At 44.8% G+C, this 18,648-nt stretch overlaps 1 protein-coding gene across 2 annotated transcripts in view; it reads right to left on the bottom strand.

The window, feature by feature from the left end:
* Window positions 1-17,870, bottom strand: part of ARFGEF3 (ARFGEF family member 3) — a 183,155-nt gene extending 165,285 nt beyond the window's left edge. The window contains exons 1-2 of one of the 2 annotated variants that reach the window (XM_081528884.1): window positions 17,412-17,870; window positions 9,886-9,937 (exon numbers count right to left, since the gene is read on the bottom strand). In XM_081528884.1, the coding sequence (XP_081385010.1) occupies window positions 9,886-9,937; window positions 17,412-17,496 (137 nt within the window). In that variant the 5' untranslated portion in view covers window positions 17,497-17,870. The remainder of the gene's footprint in view (window positions 1-9,885; window positions 9,938-17,411) is intronic. The other variant, XM_081528883.1, reaches the window with a different exon arrangement.
* Between the last annotated feature and the right edge of the window lie 778 nt (window positions 17,871-18,648).

Raw genomic sequence — 18,648 nt, 5'->3', positions numbered from 1 at the left:
ACAAGCAATTAAGCATGCCAAGAGGCATCATATTAACAGAGTACTCAGTTATAAAATCAGTAATAGGAGATCTCCTATGTGAAATTTATTAGACTGGAAAAACATACATCAGGGCACTGTGTAGTTACATAACCCTACTGAGTTAAGTCCAACTACACATAAATAGGTGGTACAATACAAATAGGAAATATTTAATAAAGATATCCAAAGAAACTAAACAGGATTCTAGTTTTTGCACTATTCCCAGTAGAAAGGTTTTAGGAAGTGAGAGATACTTCACCAAGTCATTTACGTCACTGAATCGACAAGCTCCAGTCCCTACCCATCTCTCGGAATCCATTTTTTTAACTCAATCAGTACAAACAATTTCTCAACGGCATACTCTGAAGTTAAAGCAGGAAATTTGGACCTAAATTGCCTGTAAGACACAATTATAAAAAGCAAGCACAGAACAACCCATACAGCAAAAATCCTACCTTCATTTCACTCAAAAGGAATGAAAACTGAAGAAAGAAAATTTATGGTTGGACTGTTACACATTTTCTATGCTTCCTTCTAACACTTCTCTTTAGAGCCAAGTGCCATAAAATAAAGGCATCAAGCACCTGTTATAATGGAAGGATGAGTGGCCATGGCTGGTTTTGCTCACATCCCAAAATATCACTCAAGCCAAACAACCCCTACCATCCCAGCTTGGGTAGGTTATGCACTTCTCTAACTGACCACATCATTTAAAGTGCTTTGAGGTCCAGGGCTATTAACAAGAAGAAGCTTTATAATTAAAAGTTAATTGTAGGTCTTCCTTATCAAAGAGGTTAGAACATGAAAATCATTAGAATTGACTTTATAGGCTGGCATATACACAGAAGGAGGTGCTTGTAAGTCAGGAATAGTATATAGTATTGTCATTTATACTATGCTAAAAGGTGATGGGAATACTTTGTTTCCATAGCAGTAGGGAAAGGAATAAAAGGAGAAAAAAAATACTAGATCTTTGGGGCACCTTGATTTGTAATATGGATTTCAGCATCTCCACCACTCGCAAGCACTGTTACAGGCTACTTATTGGCTATTCCACATGCCACTTTCTCCCTGCCAACTGTTTTTTGTGGCCAACACAGAAATGTCATTCTGCTCACTTGTTTAGGAAGCTGGATCCCAGGGAGCTGGAACAGTTCAGGTTGACTCTGTGGCAAGTCCTTTTTCACTTAAATGATTCCCACTGACCTGAGGCAAGATTGATGGCTCCCTCCATATTTCCTTTCATGGCTGGGAGGGATAAAGACTTCGCTAAGACTGAAAATGAGCCAGGCTTAGACTAACTAAAGTATCTTAAGCATCCTATTCTTTTTTTTTTCTGGTGCCAAACCAGAAAAAGATCAGGAGAGTCAAAACTTACATGTGTGCGCCTCTGCAAAGATAAGTCAGCCATAGTATGGAGGAAAACCAGAAATCACCAAGAGGAGACCTCAAGATGAGTTCAAATCTGGAAGAAGCACAGATACTTGCCATTTATCTGGACTAACACAAAGGCCTCATCAGAAGCACCTGTCCTGCATTTATGCTAACATCCTCCATTCAGTTAGCATGAGCTGAAGACAGGACCTGGAAATCCTACACCGGCAGCCTCTGATTCCACCTCTTGACAGTGAGAGGTAGCAAGGGGAGCCCAACACGTCTCCATGTCCTCAGAAAGGCAGAAACAACAATGATGAGATTGAAACTGCCTGCCAAAACCCACTGATCCATTTGAAATCACATACAGTCCTTTCCAGTTGATATGGAGACACTTATTTCTTCAATTAAAAAACAAACAAAAAACTTGCACAACCTATAGAAGTTGCTGCAGTGTTCAAAGCACAGAACTAAAGCCCTAAAATAGATAAAAACAACAGAAAAGCGATTAAAGCCTTACAAAGAATAGGAAGTTATTACAGATGGTTCTTTCCAAACATGAATGCTAATGAGTGTGTTCCCACCCTCCATAAAATATCAGTAGGTCCCTAAATCAAAACAAGGATCTGGGCTGAAAGAAGTGTCCAGACCAGGCAGGCAAAATGAAGCCTCTAGAGCAGGGGTCCCCAACCTCTGGGATCTAATGCCTGATGATTTGAGGTGCAGCTGATGCAATAATATTAGAATAAATGTAATGCACTTGAATCATCCTGAAACCATCCCCCCTCCCCCATCCATGGAAAAATTATCTTTCATGAAACTGGTCCCTGGTGCCGAAAAGGCTGGGGGCCACTGCTCTACAGGGCTGGGCAGAGGCTCAGCCAGGGTGGGGATGGGAGGGAATGGGGGACACTTATAAGGACAAATGGGAAGCAGGACTGTAAAAGAGTCTTTCTGGGAATTGCAACCGGCAAGAGGAAAGCAATTAGGCTGAGGTTGGCTCTGAAGAATCATAGAGAAGGTAAGCAAAATGGCAGCTGAGTCATGGCCGGAGTGATGTCTGGGATTGTTCCCGAAAGGCACTGAGAAATGCCAATAGGAGGTTTGCTGCCAATGGCTGCCTTTTAACGAGATTGCTTGAGGATTCTGGACTAGTCCTGTTTTATCTCATCTGGACTAGTCCTGTTGTAAGTTACTTGGGCTCAGAGAAAGGGAAAATCCTGGACTGGAGAGAGACGGAGGTGAAGACTCTTTATTTCTTTAGAACAGCAATTTGACTCCAAGTCAAATTCACACTGGGGGCGGTTGAGTGCAGGCAGGCAGAGTGCCTCATCCAGGTGAGCCAAGGACTCTTCATGGGAACCTAATGAGAGCTGAACCCCTTGTATATTCAGTGTCCTTTGACACAGACCATTAATCGGGGTCATGATATTAATAACGACCACAAACCCTCAACCTCAATCAAATAAGAGACATTAGACTAGCCAGGGCTTTGATTGAGAAGAGAGTAAAGGATTTAAGACTATTCTAGCTGAGGTCAATGGATAGGGTGTTGGATTTCTGGTCTACTCTTTGGGACCTACCCTTTCAGCCAATGAGATGTTAGAGATTCTACTGCCAAAGTACAGATTCTTCCAAATACTATGTTTTCCAAGAACCTAGGAGATGAGGACACAGGTTCACTAAGATGCACAATGCAGAGTCTGGAGAGGCATTTTCATCCTCTGAACATTTAGAGGGCACTGAACTAGGAGGTAAAAAGATGAAAAATTTATGTATATGAACTCCTTGAAAAAGGGTCTCAAACAGATCCCCTAAAGATTACCAACCTGGCTGATAAATGCCATGATAAATTCATGACAGAAACAGTGAAGGCACAAAGGAAAGAAGGACCACTTTCATTAACCATAGCTCAGTCTTCAAGGATAAGTAGTAAGAGGAAGTGAAGAATACTGCATAAGACACACAGTGAACAATTTTGATGAAAAAAGCAGCTCATAAAATATGTCCCCAGTGTTTCAGTGTCCCATACAAAGGGGAGCATTGCTAACCATAGACCTCTAGACCTGCTGTCTTGGTCCTGGCACGCAAAAGGAAGAGGACTCATAACAAGTATGCTCTATTTCAGTGTATGAGATAGCTCCCAGAAGAGTATGGGCAGAGACTGGGAAATGTCCTCAGTAAAACCCTAGTTTTATATCCTCTTGCATGTGTATATGACTAAGACCATGTTTAGGGTTCTTAGTAAACATGGTCTTGGTCATGGGAAGAGCTGGTTTCTCTGATGGCCAGATGCCAGCAGAGGGACTGACCATTTCCAGCCAAGACTCAGAAGCAGAAGGACACTACAGGAGTCCATTGGAAAGGGAGGGACATTCCTCAGGAACTTGCCAGCAGATCTAGAAGAGCCCGTGACTGCAAATAACAGTGGTATGAATGGTCCACAGACATGGCATAAGCCCTTTTCCTTTTAACACATAGGGTTAGAAAAAATATAAGTTCTTCAATATTTCAGAGAGAAAAACATCAGACAGATCTGGGTATCATCGTAACCAAGCCATCACAAAGACAGTGGGCATGAAAGGGCAAGACCAATGTATCAACTTGCAACAAGTTAAGCATTACAGAAGTTGTGGCCCCTCCTGGTGGCTGGTGATAGCCTCACAAAACACAGACATCAGCCAGGAATATTCATAACAACACCCAGAGCAGCCCTGAAAATTCCATAACTGATCAGGTTACTTTGGTTATATTACTTGATTCCCAAACCACGGCGGGAATAGCAAGAGGTGTAGGGGGTGAGAGAAAGTAGAAAAAAGGGAAGAGAAAACATGTAATGTTGTTAACTATTAATAGTTCTTGATCAATAGCTTCCAAGTCTCATTTCTTACTTGGCTGAAAAACTAGCAACTAACAACGATGGAGTCAGTTACTATTGGATGTAACTTGACTTGAGCAGAGATATTTTATCAAGTCTGTCAACTTTAAGGGAACATCCTAAGCTGCCTTTTGCCAGTCAAACAAGAAGGCTGAGGAGAAGATAACCCCAGCCTGAGGAAGGCCTCTTCCTTGAACATGGGCACACCACCACTGCCCACCGATTCACAGGTTTTATTCAACCCTGTGAAGACATGTAAGACCCGAGTTTAAGCAGAGAGAAAAGAGGGACTTCATGGTGGTTAAGAATCCAGTTTCCAACGTAGGGGATGTGGGTTGAATCCCTGGTCGGGAAACTAAGATCCCACCTGCCATGGGGCAACTAAGCCTACACATGACTACTGAGCTCACTTTCTCTACAGCCCACTCACCACAACTATTCAACCTCAAGCCACAACAAAAAGCCTGGGCAGCCAAAAAAAAAAAAAAATCTTAAAAAAAAATTGAGTGAGGGTTTTCAGGCTCCTCAAGGAGGAAGATAAGGATGCTTAAATCTCACCCCTAAGATCAAAAAGCAAGACTATGGGCAGGAAGATGTTCACATGACTATCTACTAACAAACTCAGGAAACGCTCTACAGGGCAACTTCCCTGGCCCTTCCCCCATCCCTGACGCTGAACCTCACTGGTCCTCTACGTGAATCCCCATCCTGGTTGCCAAGACTGCTCACTGTATCAACAATAAGACTGGGCATTTGTTCAGTGAATGAGCCTGGGGCAGAAATAAGCAATGCCTCTGACCACTCCATTCCAACTAAAGCCTTTTTTCATAGGTTTCTCCTATACAGTGCCCTATGCATGACCAAATCCAGTCACTAGAGTCACTAAAATCATTCACGTGACTTGTGGACTTCCATTTGCACAAGAAGTCCTCAGAGCAATCAACGGTAAAAGAAAAAAAAAATTAAAAAAAAAAAAGATAATACAATCTTAGTTCTTTCAAGGTTTCAATTTTCTTCTGGTTTGAACTACCATTACTAATGTACACAATTGATCAGAACAGTATTAGTAATTATCTATCAGAATGCTAACAGATTTAACCTGAAAGACAATCAATGGCAAAAGAAAAAATAAGAAAAAAAGCACGGCAAAAGTATTTGATATTTAATTTAGTCCTGATGGCTCGTTCCAAAGGCTGAAACAACAAAACATTTTTGTAAATAATCATTTCTGGGTGATTACATAACAGAAATGGAAACTGAATCTGAATACAATACCAGAAGAATGCCAAGAATAGTTTATGAGTCAGGTTTCTTTCTCGTATACTAAATATAACTGAAGAAAAAATCATTAAAACAGAAGTGTAACTGAAGAAAAAATAACAAATCCAAATTCTTACTTATAAGCAGACAAGAAATTACAGCACCTAAATTAAAAAAAAAATTTTAATTTATTGTGCTCAAACAATAGGAAGATACCATGTTAAACACAGTACTGGATAGAGTAAGTGGACTGTGGGTTTCAAAATGCCTGGAAGAAGAATCAAAGAATTAAAGGAAAGCTGATTTACCATAGAAAGGGAAAGTCCATTATGGTGTATGTTTCCCTAATTTCAAATAGTCAAGCAGACTCATTAATTCAATAGATTGTTTTTGTTTGGTTATGGCTTATTCATATAGGCTAAAACAGGCTTTGAAAGGTTCCCAACTATTACAAGTCATAGTCAAACTGAAACCTTCTGATAGGCATAAAATTCCATATTCAATTTATACTTGCTGCCTCATAAGTGTTTTTTCCCCAACTACATTTGTTTTCAGTCTCCTCTTGGAGAATATAAAACCTCTGAGAGCAATGCTTACATCTGCTGTGTCTCATTCATACAGCTCAGTTCTCTGTTCAAGGATGCTTGATAGACTTTGTAGCACATCTGGAATGCAAAAACCCACATTCCTCTGTATACAGGATGACATCACCAACCATCTATCATTCAAACACTCTGAGTTATATTCTAATATTGGTGAAGACACACACACATATATATGTATTCATCTATGGTTCCTCATCTGGCATCCTTCCCACCAATTTTGTGACTACCTCTTATGGTTGTATCCTCATTCATCAGAGGGCAGACAGAAGAAGCAAGAACTACAATCCCACAGACTCCTGAAAGAAAATAACAATCACAGAAAGCTAACCAAAATGATCATATGGATCACAGCCTTGTGTAACTCAGTGAAGCTATAAGTCATGCTGTGCAGGGCCACACAAGACAGGTCACAGTGGAGGGTTCTGACAAAACGTGGTCCACTGGAGAAGGGAATGGCTAACCACTTCAGTATTCTTGCTTTGAGAACCCCATGAACAGTAGTAAAAGGCAAAAAAATACGACATTGGAAGATGAGCCCCCCAGGTCAGTAAGTGTCCAACATGCTACCGGGGAACAGTGGAGAAACAGTTCCAGAAAGAATAAAGAAGCTGGGCCAAAGCTGGAAATAACACTCAGTTGTGGATGTGCCTGGTGATGATTTTTTGTTTTCTTTTTGGAAGTCAATACTGAATATTCATTAGAAGGACTGATGCTGAAACTGAAGCTCCAATACTTTGGCTACCTGATGTGAAGACGCGACTCGCTGGAAAAGACCCTGATGCTGGGAAAGATTGAGGGCAGGAGGAGAAGGAGGTGACAGAGGATGAGATGGTTGGATGGCATCACCGACTCAATGGACATGAGTCTGAGCAAACCCTGGGGGATAGTGAAGGACAGAGAAGCCTGGTGTGCTGCTGTCCATGGGGTTGCAAAGTCAGAAATGACTTAGCGACTGAGCAGCAACCTGTGGTCGTACAAGATGGCCAGCTGGCCCTGGGCTCAATATCACGGACAAGCGTAATACTCAGCGGCTAAGCAGGGGACCAAACACGGCCCATTAACATAGTGTTTTCTCCTGCTCATTTGGTTCCACACCCACCAAGAGGTAAAAAATGCCAGTTGTCTTTTGATGCCCACTGTACCAGGAGCCTCTTCTGGTATCATTGTCACTTTCTTCCTTCTAACACTGAAGGCAAACCTTTTATCACAGATCCACAACCATAGAAAGTTGCACCGTAGCTTCAACAACCCCTTGGATAGAGAAACAACCTTTATGGCAGTGTCATCAAACATTTTTGCAAATTTTAAATACTATTTTTCACACATTTTAAGTTGACATTTAAATTTCTCAACCATAATTTTAATTCATTGCAAAGGTTGTAATTCTGGCATATTGGAATTAGTACAATTTTAATTAAAACATATCACTCACTTAAAGGTATCCAATAAAATCCAAATACCACACCAATTTGCAAATCATCTTCACCCATCAAAAAATACATGAACAAACTCCTCTTTGCAAAAAGGCTGCACTGTTATCTCCTTGAACTTGTATTTCCATTTTACTCCCCACACAGAATTTTCTCTCAATCTAACACGTTTAACACTTGATTTTATGAATTTTCCTATTATATTTCCCTGCAACAAAAATGTATATAAAGTGATTCTTAAAAATTTCCTATGGCTGTAAGGCTTAAAAGTGTCCCATTTTCCTCTTTGAGCTATCATTACTAATGCATACAACCAATCCAAACAACATTAATAATTACTTATAAGAATGTTAATATAGTTAACATGGAAATTAAAAATTTATTGGAAATGTATCTCTAAAGAAATGTACAGGATTTGTCTCTTTCTCCTCAACTAGCTCATATACTGATGAATGAACACTCTCTACTGTTATAATACAATGAAACTGATTATAATAATAATATACTATCAATTCCATACCTTTTTTTCCCACCTTTAAAGATGCAAGCACTAAGAAACCTTGTTTATATAAGTAAGAAAGGAATGAAGGAGATTCATCATCAAAAAAATCTTTTTTCTTTGTTATAACCAGATTAGGTCCTCTTCCAATTTCACTGAAAGCCAAGAAATGAAAACTAACCTGCAAAAAGACGCGTGCCTTGGTCATTATATTCATCCCCTTTACCAACAGACACTAATATTTTCATAGTTCTCTGTTAGTGGGAAGAGGGTTTTGCATCACAGGACAACACACTAGGGTCAGAGTCAGGATGGGGTGGGAGACAGCTCTGCTGTCCTTTGTCAAGAGGGAGAGGATGACTGTAAGAGGTGAAATAGAAAAACCAGACACAACAAAATCAATTCTGAAGCAAATAATTTTAAGATAGGTTAACTATAGAAACTGGGAACCAGGAAATCATCTCTCTTCAACCATCTACGCCTTTGTATCTCCTGGAGATTTTTTATATTCCTTTGTGTGCATGCATACCTCAGCTGGAATACCCCTCCTCTGGGTAAGAATGTTGCTGCCAGACATTCTATCTATTTAGAAGAAAAGTCCACTTGGTTTGATTAACGCATGAATTCCCTTATACATGAACTGACTAACACACGAATGTATCAGCCTGTAGCAGGCACTACAGTAGAATTAATACATTTTCTAAAAAGACAGAAGCATAATTCTTTTTTCAATCTACTTGAAAAGAGAGAAAATACATAATAAATCATAAGTGTCCTGACAATATAGAAACTATACTCAAAAGACTTAGTATTTAATAATTGCAAAGAAAAATCTAGAAACAATCCAAATGTTTAATAAGAAAATTACTAAATAATTTATGTTGCAACAGCCATATAGTAAAAGAATATGCAATATTTCAAGAACATATATTGACATTAGAAAACGTTCTTCTATAGTGCTGACCAAAAAAATCAAGCAGGAAACAAATCTGTAAATAAAGCCTCATATTAATTTGTAAAAATACGTACGTGTATTGGGGGAAAAGTCTGTTAAGAGAATCTGTTAAATTGTTTTCAGTGGTTATTCTAGGTTGGTGTAATTACGGGCAACTTTCATATTTGCTCTTTCCAAATTTCCACAAAAGGCATGTATTTCTCTCACAATGATGGAGGTAGGGGGAGTGGGGAGAGTTGAGGAACTGGGGAAATAGACTCACGGTCTCAGGGCTACTGCAGGTGGCCACAGAGTTTGTGAGATGGTGTCCACCCAAGGGGCCAGTGACAGCTTAAATCCACCCCACGTGGGGCAGGACTGCTTCCCCCCAAAGTGAAAGTTGCTCAGTCATGTCTGATTCTTTGTGACCCCATGGACTATACAGTCCACAAAATTTTCCAGGCCAGAATACAGGAGTTAGTAGCCATTCCCTTCTCCAGGGGATCTTCCCAACCCAGGGATCAAACCCAGGCCTCCCGCATGGCAGGTGGATTCTTTACCAGCTGAGCCACTAGCGAAGCCCAAAGTGGGCGCCATTTCCTGACCCATGGTGGGAGATTCTGTCCACAGTCCACATCCTCCCTTAGGTTTTGGTCATTTCCCTCCTTGACCAATTTTATCGTTTCATCCAAGACTTCCACAGCTGGTTCCTTTGGAATACAGATTTCACTAAGGCACTCATGAAATACCCCAGTTCACAGATGCGGAAAGGTCAACAGTCAGCAACTAAAATGCTATAAGCCAAAGAGGTTATCTGGGCCCTTCAAGAAAACATGGTGGGCCATTTTTACTTCTACTATATTCTACAACTCCAGTCTCCTTACCTCAGCAAGTGTGGAGGGATCTTGACAATGGTATCCACACCATCGAGGGTTTCTGCAAAAGGAAAATTACAAAGTTAAAAATAAATATATGAGGACTAGGAATCTAAACTTTACATAAATCTCACTATTAGTTTCTTCCCCCCCCGAAAATTCCTATAATTATAAATTAGTCAGTTCTCAATTATCTGCATGCAAATCATCCACACTTAAAAATCCTTTGCCTTTTCTAGCTCACAACACTTCCTCTCAGAGCTTAAAAATTAGGACGCATTTCCCTTAGAGACAGTCAATTCCTAACCTGAAACAGAATGCCAATGTAATCTATTTACAACTGACTAAAAATGCTATATTCTTGCAATAACAATAGAGAAAGGAGAGCTATTTCCTTGAAAATACTGTTTTAATACCTTTAGATAATAACTTATACTTGAGAGACTTTCATGTTCACAAAGCACTTTATGTAACAGCTCATCTCACATTTATGACACAGCAGGTGAAACTTTTCAAAAATCACACAATATTGAAGAATACTGATTGGAAGGCTCACACCCAAATCTCATTAACCTCACCTGGATGCACAACACTTTACCATTGCTATGGATATTCACACCCTTGCTGCCTCCAATTATAGTGATAATGAAACATTCACTATTCTCTTTCAAAATAAAAGCTGTTCTAGTTCAATAGATTTACCAATCCTGCACCCAATTCCAATGTGTGTTTGTGGGGTTGGGAGGTGGTAGGGGAGACGGTTCCCTCAACAAGCAATTCTCTGACACCAGCTGAGTGTCATACAATTTAACTCAATTCTGACACTATCTACCTGGAAAGAACATAAGACCCCACAGGTTGGGTTCAGTCCTACAAGCCTGTAACACCCCACCACCACCCCCACCACCCCCCACCACCACCACCCCCACCACCCCCCACCACCACCACCCCCACCACCCCCCACCCCCACCACCCCCACCACCCCCCACCCCCACCACCCCCACCACCCCCCACCCCCACCACCCCCACCACCCCCCACCCCCACCACCCCCACCACCCCCCACCCCCACCACCCCCACCACCCCCCACCCCCACCACCCCCACCACCCCCCACCCCCACCACCCCCACCACCCCCCACCCCCACCACCCCCACCACCCCCCACCCCCCACCCCCACCACCCCCCCCACCCCCCACCCCCCCCACCCCCACCCCCCCACCACCCCCCCCACCACCCCCCACCACCCCCCCCACCACCCCCCACCACCTCCCCCCCACCACCCCCCACCACCCCCCACCACCTCCCCCCACCACCTCCCCCCCACCACCTCCCCCCCACCACCTCCCCCCCACCACCTCCCCCCCACCACCTCCCCCACCACCTCCCCCCCACCACCACCCCCACCACCTCCCCCCCACCACCACCCCCACCACCACCTCCCCCACCACCACCCCCACCACCTCCCCCACCACCCCCCACCACCTCCCCACCTTCAGATGCCAATCTCAAGTCCTGGTTGTCACCTGCGCTTCTGACTGACTGGCTATAAATTAAAGTTTCCAAAAATCCCCTCCTTGGGTTTAATTAACTCACTAGAATGACTCACAGAACTCACAGGAACTTTTACTTACTAGATTACTGGTATGTTACAGAAGGATATAATTCAGGAATAGCCCAGTGGAAGAGATACACGTGGCAAGGTATGGGGAAAGAGCAGAGAGATTCCATGCTTCCTGGGTGTCAACCAGGAAGCTCTCCAAACTCCATCCCTTTAGGTTTTATGGAGGCTTCATTACACAGGTACAACTGATCATCGAACTGATGTTCGATCTTCAGCTCCTCTCCCCTCCGTGGAGGTCAGGGGGAGTGGGACTGAAGAGGATGGTTTTGGCAACCAGCTCCCATCCTTAGATGTGGTCCAAAATTACTTCATTAACATAAAGAATGACATTTTTAGCTCTCTTCCTTTTGGGAAATTCCAAGGATTTTAGAAACTCTGAGCCAAAAACAGGGACCAAGACCAAATACATATTTATCATAAATCACAACATCACACACTCCAACTTGTCTCCACTTTTTCTGTTCAAACTCTTGCCTCCTCTCTTCACTGTTTTAGAGTCAACAAGCTCTGTCAGTTTAAATTATTTTTACTGGGGAAGGAGAACCATCTTTTCCCACACAGCTAAGAGATCAGAGGGAACAGTGGACACCAAATGTATCCCTGAGACTCCGGAGTAAAAACAGGACAAACCATAATGATAGGATCTGGGACTGCTGTGGTCCATGGGGCACAGCAGCAGGTTTGAGGAAGAGACCAAAACAGAAAGATGGTAAGATGAGTCAGTGGTGCAGGGGCCACAAGGCAAGGGAGGAAGTAGAAGGACTGAGGTCAATTCTTGAGATGAGACAGGATCATAAAAGAAAACAAAACCCTGAGATGCAGGTACAGGGAGCAGCTCAAAGGCCAGGCAGGTGAGTCTGGCCCAGCAGTGAGCAGGGCACAGCCAATATCCAGGATAACTTGATGCTGCCTCCCAAGAAGAGGGTCTGACAGTGAACAACCAAACCGCTGTAGTTTTCCTCATCAGAGGAGTTTATATTTAACTCAAGCTGTGCAACAGTGCCCAACCCTGCAAGTGCTAACAAAGAGCGAGAGGAAAGGGAAAAGAGAAAGTCACAGAGCAGCCATAATGAGCCCACCCCGTTCCAGAAGAGATGTGGGTAGGAAGTTGCACTGGAGGAAGAAGGGGGCTAGTGTCAGAGCAAGGTGAAGCCCAGGGATCTAAATGTGGGTATCGCATTCTCAGAAACTGAACTGAAGCTGCGGCTCTGAAAGTGTTCAACTCCAGGAGGCCTGGGAGTCATAGAAGAGGGTTCATGGCTAGTTCTTGTAAAACACAAACTTTTAGGCTGGGGAGGAGCTAAAGCTTCCCAGGTGGCTCAGTGGTAAAGAATATGCCTGCCAATGCAGAAGCCACAGGAGATGTGGGTTCAATCCCTGGGTTGGGAAGATCCTCTGGAGAAGGAAATGACAACCCACTCCAGAATTCTTGCCTGGGAAGTTCCATGGACAGAGGAGCCTGGCAGGCTACAGTCCATGGGGTTGCAAAAAATTGGACATGACTAAGCATGCACCCACTATGGGAGCTGAAACTGCAAAGGAGACAGAAAAACTCAAGAGGCAGGATCAAAACCAGCAGGGTGAGGGCACGAGGCCAAGGCCAAGTAGATGCCCAGAGTGGCTGAGAGGACCCATAAGAGGGATGTGAGAACGGTCTGCTACACTCTGAGGTCTGAGCACCTTATTCTTCAGGAGGTGGAAGAACAGAGGGGAAAGACTGGAGTGAGTTGAAGAGTGAGCAGGAAGTGAGGATGTGGACACAAGCACTATATCCACTTTTTAAGTAGTTTGGCTGTGAAGATAGCAGACACTGAGGCTGGAAGGAAAAACGGGCAAAAAGACAGACGGAAGGATGATGGTTAGTTACACAGACCATCCTTCTTCTTTAACTTGGTGTTCCAACTTCTAATTTTCTCTCTCTTCTCCATTTTCTAAATCAATTCAACAGGAGCCCCTGGTATATGCAAAACACTCAGTTTCTAAAAGAGGCGTGCTCCAGTTCTAATGATCTGCCCTTCTATTCCATCCTGCCATTCCCAGCTCCCACACCTCCAGGACTGCCAGTCCTTGAAGGAGAATGCGCTTCTCTCAGGCCCTCCACACAGTGACCCAGTCCCTTTTTCTTTTCCTATTCCTTAGTCAGACCACTTCCTCACTGACAAGAAAAGTATATAACCTAGATAGCTCAAAATAGAGAAAAAAATATACATATTCCTTGCCAGTTATTATGCAGCCATTAAGAAAACAGATTTTCAGAAACCAATGTTAAGAAAATGCTGAAGTTAAAAAAAAACTAACAATCCACTATATATGGTAAAAACCCTTTGCAGACGGGAAATACTCCAAAATATGATTAGGGCTTTCTATGGGTGATGAGATTATTTTCTTTATAGTGTTTGGATATGTTTCAACATTCTAAAATGAGCATATATAACTTTTGTAACTAGAAAAAAAAGATTAATATCACTTAAAACACAAATAAGTCATTAACATGATTTATTTATGTATTGAGCATGTCTCTCTCATATTGTAGGTGCAGAAGCCACAAACAAGCCTAAGTGACAGTCCCTATGCTAAGGAAGCTCATGTCTACACTGTGGACGTATGTTGCTTTGGTTGACCACCATCCACTCACCAGCCTCTCAAGTTGCAAACCCTGATTTTGTCTTGAGAAAGCCATCTTTGGCTGACTCTGGGATTTCAGTGGCCCTTGTAGGCAGCTAGCCTGTTTCATTCCTTAGCTAGAAGACTGGTTCAGGGATACACACTCAACCCATCAGGACAAACAGAGAACTAGTGACACCAAGGATTGGGCAGGAGCGACTGGAAGAGCTCCACTCCCTTTGGATGAGTCCATGATTGGCCAAGTGGGAAGTGACCCCAGTCTCCTGTAATGGCCTAAATGTGGAGATGCTCTCTCTCTCTCTCCTATGAGAGTTTTAGTGGGAGATGACTCCTCTCCCCTGTTATGATCTAAATGTCTTTCTCTTATAATAGTCCAAGTGGGAGATGACCTCTTTCTTCTGAGATGGACTAAGTGTGAAGATGACCCCTCTTTCCCATGGTAGCTTTCATAAGAATGACTCTCTCCTGGGGTGGTCTAAATGTCATGGTGATCCCTCTCGCCTATAACGGCCCAAGTGTAAGATGACTCCTTTCTCTTGAGATGGTCTAAGTATGGAAACGACCTCTTTCTCCCATGATGGTCTAAGTGGGGGACGAGCCCTCTTTCCTGAGATGGTCTTAGTGTGCTGACTGATGAACTCAAAGCTTTGGGGACTCATGTTGAGTGTGTTTGTCATCCCAAAAGAGCAGAGTAAGATCCTTCTAACAGTATCTAATCCCTGAACCAAACTCAACCACAGCTAACCTTCCAAGGGCTGTTTAGTTCATAGAGTGAAACATTCCATTTTGCTTTAAGTCTGCTTGAATTCTTTCTTTCTGTCTCCTGAATCCAATATATTTCTCAATCATCCTGTCCCTAAAAGAGTAGCTGGGGGCATAACCAACTATAATCCCCAAGAGCAGGTGCTCTAAGAGGATCCTGAGGGCAGAGCTAAGAGCCCAGAGGAGCAACCGATTCACTTGCAGAGCTCAGGGGAGCCTTTGTATGTGAGCTGAGCCTTAAGCCATGGCAGAAGGACTAGCATGAGCCCAGGCAGAGGAATGTGCAGCACACAGCGTGTACAAGAAAGTATATGGCTTCCTGGGGACCGATGAACCCCTGCTGTGAGGGTGCCAGGAAAGAAGGCTGGGGCTAGATTTCAGAGAGCATTCTAAGGAATTCACCCTTTACTCTAAAAAAAAAAAAGTATAGGGATTGAGGAGTGAAAAGTATTTTATAGCAAAAAAAAAAAAAAAAAACATGGAACAGGAGAAAATGGACTGGAGTGGGAAAGAGAACAGGAAGCCATACCTTCAGGTCTTTGTTTCCGCAGCATTCTCCCTCCAACATACCCTCCTAACAAGCTAATTACAGGGAGGAAGCATTTTATTCATTTTTCTCTCCCCACTGCTCAGTACAGAGGAGATCTTAATAAATCTTTGCTACACAAGCAAAGAAAAGCAGAAACCCACAGCTTACCCATTCTTCAAGTCCAACTGACTTCAAAAGCCCACCAACTCATACCAGTTGCCCCACCCCCCACCCCTGACCCCACATTCACCCCCTCTTCTTTGATCTGTTTTCCTGGTTTACTCCTTCCAACCTGCACAATGAATGCTCCCGCAGCACTGTTATTTAACTGTTTCATGCACTCCCATCTCTTGCTGAGGACGGCCCCTGGGAAAAGAATCCCATTTACTCTTCCCATCAGGCTGGACTCCAGGCTCTGCTCACATTATCTAGTTGCCTCAGCTCCGGGCTTTTTCTTCAAGGACCTAAACTAGGTAACGTTGCACTTTAACTTAACAAGATGTAGAGTATCAAAATCCAAACATTAAAAATGCTAGATTCCTCTCCTCCCCCCTGTTATCTAAATCTGCTTAACTTACAGCAAAATAATAACAAGTACATGTAAGAGCCTGTCTAGAGTGCAGTCAGGACCTGCTAGATTATGTTACCGGGCCATCTGTGACCCTTCATTTGAAGCATTTGAGAATCTACCCCATCACTCCACTGAATGACAATGGCAATGCAAAAACAGTACTGTGGCTTTAAGAGCCTTGCCGCTCACTTAAGTATCTGGTCCATTTTTCCCCCCCTCTACCAGTAAACAAATGGTCAAGTTCTGATTCTGCCTACAAGATAAACTTCCTAGACAACATTCTAGAAAATTCTGTGATGACAGGCAGAGATTAAAAAAAAAAAGTGATGGTCTGTGCACACACAAACATATGTGAATTCAGATCTTCTAAATATTAACCGAGATGCGTAGAGCACCATCATAATTCTCCATTTAGTAGAAAACCTACTAACGGCCCTTCCCTATTCCTTTTCAGGCTGTACCACAGCAGAGTGTCATGACAAACACTGATGGCTTTTTGGTTGAGAGAGAAAGGGATTCAATTTTCTGTTTTGACTAGGTGGCAATTGAGGAATCACATACAGGCTTGGGGAAGGCCAGGGGCCCACAGAGCTGCCCTGGTTTCTTCTTGGCCTTTCCTTTTCTCTCTCTTCAAGCATCACTATCACCCCAAGTATGCTCCTGAACTCTCTGCATTTCCATCCAGACAATTCTGATTGCCCACATTCTTGCCTAATTGGAATGTCTTGCCGTTTTCTCCGAGGTTGAGTTCTACAATCTGAGTCTGACAACAAACACAAATTTGCTACCTGGAACTTATTTCAGTGCTTGCAGAGTTCACAAATCTAATATCAAATCTGTCCGAAGGGCAGACAACAATAGAATTGCAGAGGTAACACCATCCCACCTGTATGTTATTTTTCATTTACAATAACCATGAAAGCTAATACTTAACAAGCTGGCCTCTATCAGGAAAATCAAATAAGCTGTTCCTTCCTCGTTATACTCGCCAAGGTACTTGAGACCGTGGTTGACGGTTCAACTTCCCTCTAGCCCACAGTCGCTTTGGAATCAGGCCGGTGTTTTCCCACCGGCTTGTGGTCCTAACTCGGAGATGGGTGACCGTCGTCCGCCGTGCAGGGGACCTGAAGAAAGGGGCCGCCAGGAGGGGAGCACGGCGGTTCCCCATTAAGGTTTGGGAGAAGATAAAGAGACCAGAAGGTAGGCGGATAGATGTACACGCCCGAATCCAAATTCGCACATCACCCGTCAATTCTCCGAGGCAACTCTCGCAATTGCGCGAAACAGCATCTGTCACAGCTGCTCCGCGAAAGCCCCACCACCACCCCCCCGCAGAGGGGCCATCACAGCCCTCCTCGGCGCGGCCCTCCGGCGGCGGCGAACAGGACCCGCCGGCAGGTGCCCGGCGCCCCGCTCGGTGCGCTTACCCAGGGCCCAGGTGCAGCTCTCTTTGATGGCTTTGTACTTGCTCCCGGACGCCTCCTTCTGCAGCTTCCTTAGGATCTCTTCCATCTTGACCTCTGCCGCGGGCTAGCCGCCGACAACGAGGGGAGCGCGCGCAAGGCCCGGCGGGGACGCCGCCGCCACCGCAGCCCGGCCCTGGGCGCCTGGGCGGCCGCTGCGCTCGCCCCGCTCCGGCCCGGCGCCGCGGCTGATGAATCACGCCCGCTCCATGCCGCCGCCGCGTCAGGCCCGGAGCCCCGCCCGCCGCCCCGCCCTCAGGGTCAGGTGCGCCCCGCGCGCTGCGCTGGAGACGGCGGGCTGGGGAGCGGAGGCTGAGACCCGGGGCGGACCCCGGGGCAGGAGGCTCGCGGAACGCTGGTGGCGGATGTCGTGGGCTGGCTCGCCGGCCGGGCGTTGGCCGGGCTCGGCCCGAGGGAGCGTCTGGTGGCGGCGGGCGGCGGGCGGGGAGGAGCCTCGCCGTTGCCCCCGCCTCCCCCATCCCGGGCGGGCGGAGTTGGGGCTGCTGGGCTCCGGCTCGAGGAGCCTCCCCCAACCTCTGGCGCCTGGTGGTGTCGCGCCGCCCGCGGCATCCCGCGGTCCAGGCTCACTAGTTCTGGGCCGCCCTCGGTGCCAGGCTCGGGCGCTACCTGTGAACTGACTGATTCTTCCCAACCATGTATTGCACACCATCTCACGTGTGTGTGTGTCATGGTAGGATTAACATCCCTATTATATACAGGAGGAAACCCAGTGTGAATCAGGTGTGTGTGTGTGTGTGATGGTGGGATTAACATCCCCGTTATACACCCGTTATACAAGAGGAAACCAAACCAACAAAATTTGGACTCTTGAATCCAAAACCCTTAAAAAATATTTCTCCTTCCCTTTCCAATCCTCTGTTGACCTGAGTTGTTATCCTCTGAAGAAAAAAAAGGGGGGTGGGGCGCGGCGGGATGGTGGTGCACAGGGAACCACGCAGCAGAGAGCTACCCAACTTAGGTGTAGGGGTGGGAGACGGTGGACCCAGAAAGCTTAGGCAATGAAGAACCCTCAGGCAGGTGGCCGGAGGAAGGCAGCCTGAGGCAGAATCTCAGATCTTGGGAGAGTGCTTCAGTCACTTCAAGACCTTCACTGATGGAGGCCCTAGAATGGATGTTGGAGGAAAACGGGAGGGGAAAGCAGGAGTCCTACTTGGAGTCTCTTTTTTTCCCCCTGTTGTGA

The sequence above is a fragment of the Giraffa tippelskirchi genome, chromosome 9 (genome assembly GCF_054371585.1).
Source record: "Giraffa tippelskirchi isolate mGirTip1 chromosome 9, T2T-mGirTip1v1.2.pri, whole genome shotgun sequence".
NCBI classification, from domain to species: domain Eukaryota; kingdom Metazoa; phylum Chordata; class Mammalia; order Artiodactyla; family Giraffidae; genus Giraffa; species Giraffa tippelskirchi.
This window is presented reverse-complemented; position numbering and strand designations above follow the sequence as displayed.